The 3,815-nt window shown below is 44.8% G+C and overlaps 1 protein-coding gene across 1 annotated transcript; it reads right to left on the bottom strand.

Moving 5' to 3' along the window:
• Positions 1 to 878: 878 nt before the first annotated feature.
• LOC309866191 (disintegrin and metalloproteinase domain-containing protein 29-like) lies at positions 879 to 3,327 on the bottom strand. The gene has a single exon (XM_082733682.1). The coding sequence runs from the start codon at positions 3,208 to 3,210 to the stop codon at positions 1,033 to 1,035; it is 2,178 nt and encodes a 725-aa protein (XP_082589808.1). The 5' UTR covers positions 3,211 to 3,327; the 3' UTR covers positions 879 to 1,032.
• Positions 3,328 to 3,815: the final 488 nt, after the last annotated feature.

Below are 3,815 nucleotides of genomic sequence, written 5' to 3' on the forward strand. Positions count from 1 at the left end.
CTTTCCTGTTTTATTTCTTTTTTTTTTTAATTTCTTTTCAGTGTTCGAGAGTTCATTGTGTATGGACCACACCTAGTGCTCCATGCAATACATGCCCTCCACAGTACCCACCAGCAAGTTCACCCAACCTCCCACCCCACTCCACTCCAAAACCCTCAGTTAGTTCCTCAGAGTCCACAGTGTCTCCCCCCAATTTTATCTTTATTAATTTTACACTACAATCTAGAATAATAGTGCACTGAAAGTTATTTAGATACACATAGACTGGCTTTCCACCCCAGAGTATTGCTCTCAAGAATGGCATTTGTTATTAACCATGAACCACCTACAGTCACCATTCAGCTCCTTGAAATACAAACTAAGAGGGAAGGGAGGGGTAAACTTTCCAAAGGCTCCAAATGGATGACAGAATCATCAGTAGGCACTTATGTCTACCTTTCTGATTGATTTCATGGGACACAATGTTCAGGATCATGGTCACAGTCCCCTGCATTCAGAAACTTACTCTCCATAATAGCATAGCTTGCACCCCAGTAACCCTCCCCTACTGCCCAGAGGCACCCCAGTGTGAGATAGACAACAGGGCTGGGGAGTAGCCCTACGTCACCCTGAACACACTTTGGGACTGTAGAAGGAGAGATTACCTATAAAATGAGAAAATCTCAGTGTTCAAGAGCACTGCTTTGCAGAAACATCATGAATTTTTCCCCTGCAGGAGCTTGTAGCAACTTCCCTTAATTCTGCACCCAGGAATCTCAGCTCAGGTCCCAGCCCCTCATTCAGGTACTCAGGAAAGTGTCTCAGGTTCATCTGAGGCCTTACAGGCTGACAAAAATAAGGAGATAAGACCACCACGCACTTTTAAAAGTTTACTTCAGAGTGCTGGTCAGTGACCTATCACAGACTTAGTGTGAGAATCGGGTGATATGTGTTAGTAAAACTGTGTCTACTGTAGACCCCTGGAAACGTGGATGTCAGCTTTGCCACCTCCTTTAGATGGATTGCCTATTGTTCAGGGGTCGGGAGAATGACTTATGGACTGGCTTTATGAGCTATCTCTTCTGCAACTGTAATTGTCTGGATAGTTCTTACATTGGTGGCGACACCTATAAGGAATGAAGCTATTAAAGCATAAATGCGACCAAAGACCACTCTCAGATATATCACCGATTCATGACTTTGTCTGATTGACCGCATTCTTCTTGGAGGGTGTCCACTGTCTATACTTCCTCCTTTACCTCGCAATTCACAGAATGGTGGATCCCAGCCTACATGGCAATGGCAGTTCCTGTTATTGTTGCAAATTCCCCTGCGATGGCATTTCTCAGGGAAACAGTCATAATTTATTTCACCTATAGTACCGATGCAGGCAGAATTGTTACAGAACTTTCCATGACCACAGGGAGTACCAGGTCTCACATGACCAACATCAGTTGTTCCTGTGGAGCGATGTGTGTCCAATCCCCAACACCAGACACCTGAAATCTTAGACTGATGGAAGCCCACATGTTCTTGCAACTGAGGGAGATGAGTTACATTGGTACACTGCAGCCTTCCACACTTGACATCTTGGTCCCCACAACGAATAAAGTGTCTGGCTGCAAACTCTCTTTTACAGTGTCCAAATCGGTGGCCTTTTTTATTAATTCGGTAGCAGGCACCTGGCCCTTCCACAGTGTTTGCACCAAATATTTCTTTGCAGTGCATGGTACGGTCAGTGCAGTTTCCATGATAGCAGTAGCCTTCTTCAGTGCAGGGGGTTCCATCTTGCATGTAGAAATTATCAGGACATTCAGAAGATCCCCCCTTGCAATACTCTGGAAGGTCACATATATTTCGGATTGGTCTACAGAGTGTCCCAACAGCAGAGAAGGTGCAGTTTGTACAGCATAGTCCTTTATCACAAAGAAATGTAGTTTCAAGTTTGCAGTTGTTACCACAGCAGGGGTTGCTGGCACACTGCTTGATGGAGCCACAGTCACACTGCTCCTTCTCTTCTACTATAGAGTTTCCACAGCGTATATGTGTCAGGCTTGTGTTAAAGAATATCACTTCTTCATTGAATAGGCAATGCTTATTACTGCTCAGAATATTTTGTAAGTGTGCAAAAGAACAGTTACTAAAGGAATCTGTCAATACAGGATATCTGTACATGATGCAGCTGGACCTCCTCTGGCAACTGCACTCAGGATTATCAAAAGGAATACCAATGGATCTTGCACAGTATTGGGAAGTTATCACAGCTAACAATAAATAATGTCTTCCCAGGTGACCAACCATATGTAGGCATCGAGGAGAGCATAAACCGAAGGCTGCAGGCTCATTTTGATAGTCTTGTGGTCCTTCCTTAACCACAACAAAGGATGAACTTGGATTTATGATTCTGAACAAGTAAGTCTCATGAAATCTGTGGTATGGACCAGATGGCAATCTATAATCATTCATGTTGACTGGATCTCTTACATCAAATATTAGGATTGCAGTAAGATGGAATTTTATATCAAGGCCTTTATATATTGAGTCCATTAAACTAACCATATCGATCAGAAACTTTGCACATGTTGTTACATTATTATATAAACGATATACTGAATTGGAACTTTGAGCGAATCCTTTGATCATGGATTTATGGGAGGAAAATATCCTGTTACTGATTCTGGAGCCTGGAATGGCAATTTCTTGAGGGAACAAGGTGTCCATATCCTGCTTGTATCCCACTTTATAGGTAGGTCCCGTCACATTTATGTCTGCCACTATCTGAGAAACAATGTGCTCAAACCTTTGGGAATTGCTGAGGGGTTTGATTTCATAGGCAAGGTCATCCAACTTCATGATACCCTCAAGACCCCCATAGCATGTGTCCACAGTGACCATGGAAAGAGGAATCTCCTCCAGGTAGCCGACGTAGTAACAGTCTGGAGGAATGAAGGGATAGTCCATCTGCAAGGCTCCTTGGTCATCCTGAGTCATCATCAGCAGATGTCTGGACCAAAACAGTTTCTTGTGCCGCATGTGGATAATGTGCCTCTTGCCCCCAAAATGCAGACTGTAGGACAGCCATCCTGGCATCTGAACACCTTTGCCATGGTGTACCTCCTTCCTGGGAATGACCACCTCAGAGGAGATGTAGCGCCACGAGGGATGGCCTTGAGAACCCTGGGCAGGAACCAGCCCTGCCCAGAGAGAAAGCACCAAGAGGAGTGCCTTCATGGTGACCTGACCTGCCAGACTCAGGCCCTTGCTCAGAGATATCTGTCTGTGAGAATGGATCAAGGGAAGATCCTCAGTGAGGGCCTGACCTAGAGCATCTGACAGAACAGAGGGCTGCTTCAGGCTACCAGCACCCCACACCTGGGGGCCACCTGTGGGGATGAGGTCACAATCGCAGGGTGTGGCAGTGGGTGGGCCTACACATCAGTTCAACTGTGGTGGATGCGTGAGAGATGAGTGAGACATGTGCATGCAAGCTCACATGGACATGGGAAGTGTGTTGGGCCCAGAGGTACCCCCGTTTTCATCACGTTTAATCTTTTCTCCAGATACTTGAATACATGACATACAATAATAATGTAGCTCATTCCTTTACCAGTTTCATCTCCTGTGGTACTGCTGGGTACACTTTCTGTGGATTACCCCCATCATTCACCATGGAGACCACTCCTTTCTACTTTGTCGGCATGTCGAGGTAGACATTGCAAATGTTACCTTATAGGCATTGAAGAAAATGACTTTGTAACGTTACCTCTATTTTCCTGGTTTGCCATTCATTGGCAAGTGATTTGATCTTTTTGGTTTTTATTTTGAATCTTCCTTTG

The sequence above is a fragment of the Mustela nivalis genome (assembly GCF_964662115.1).
Source record: "Mustela nivalis genome assembly, chromosome: 6".
NCBI lineage: Eukaryota > Metazoa > Chordata > Mammalia > Carnivora > Mustelidae > Mustela > Mustela nivalis.

Bases quoted from the DNA above. Each gene is read 5' to 3' on its own strand.
- LOC309866191 (XM_082733682.1), bottom strand. From the start codon at position 3,210: ATGAAGGCACTCCTCTTGGTGCTTTCTCTCTGGGCAGGGCTGGTTCCT.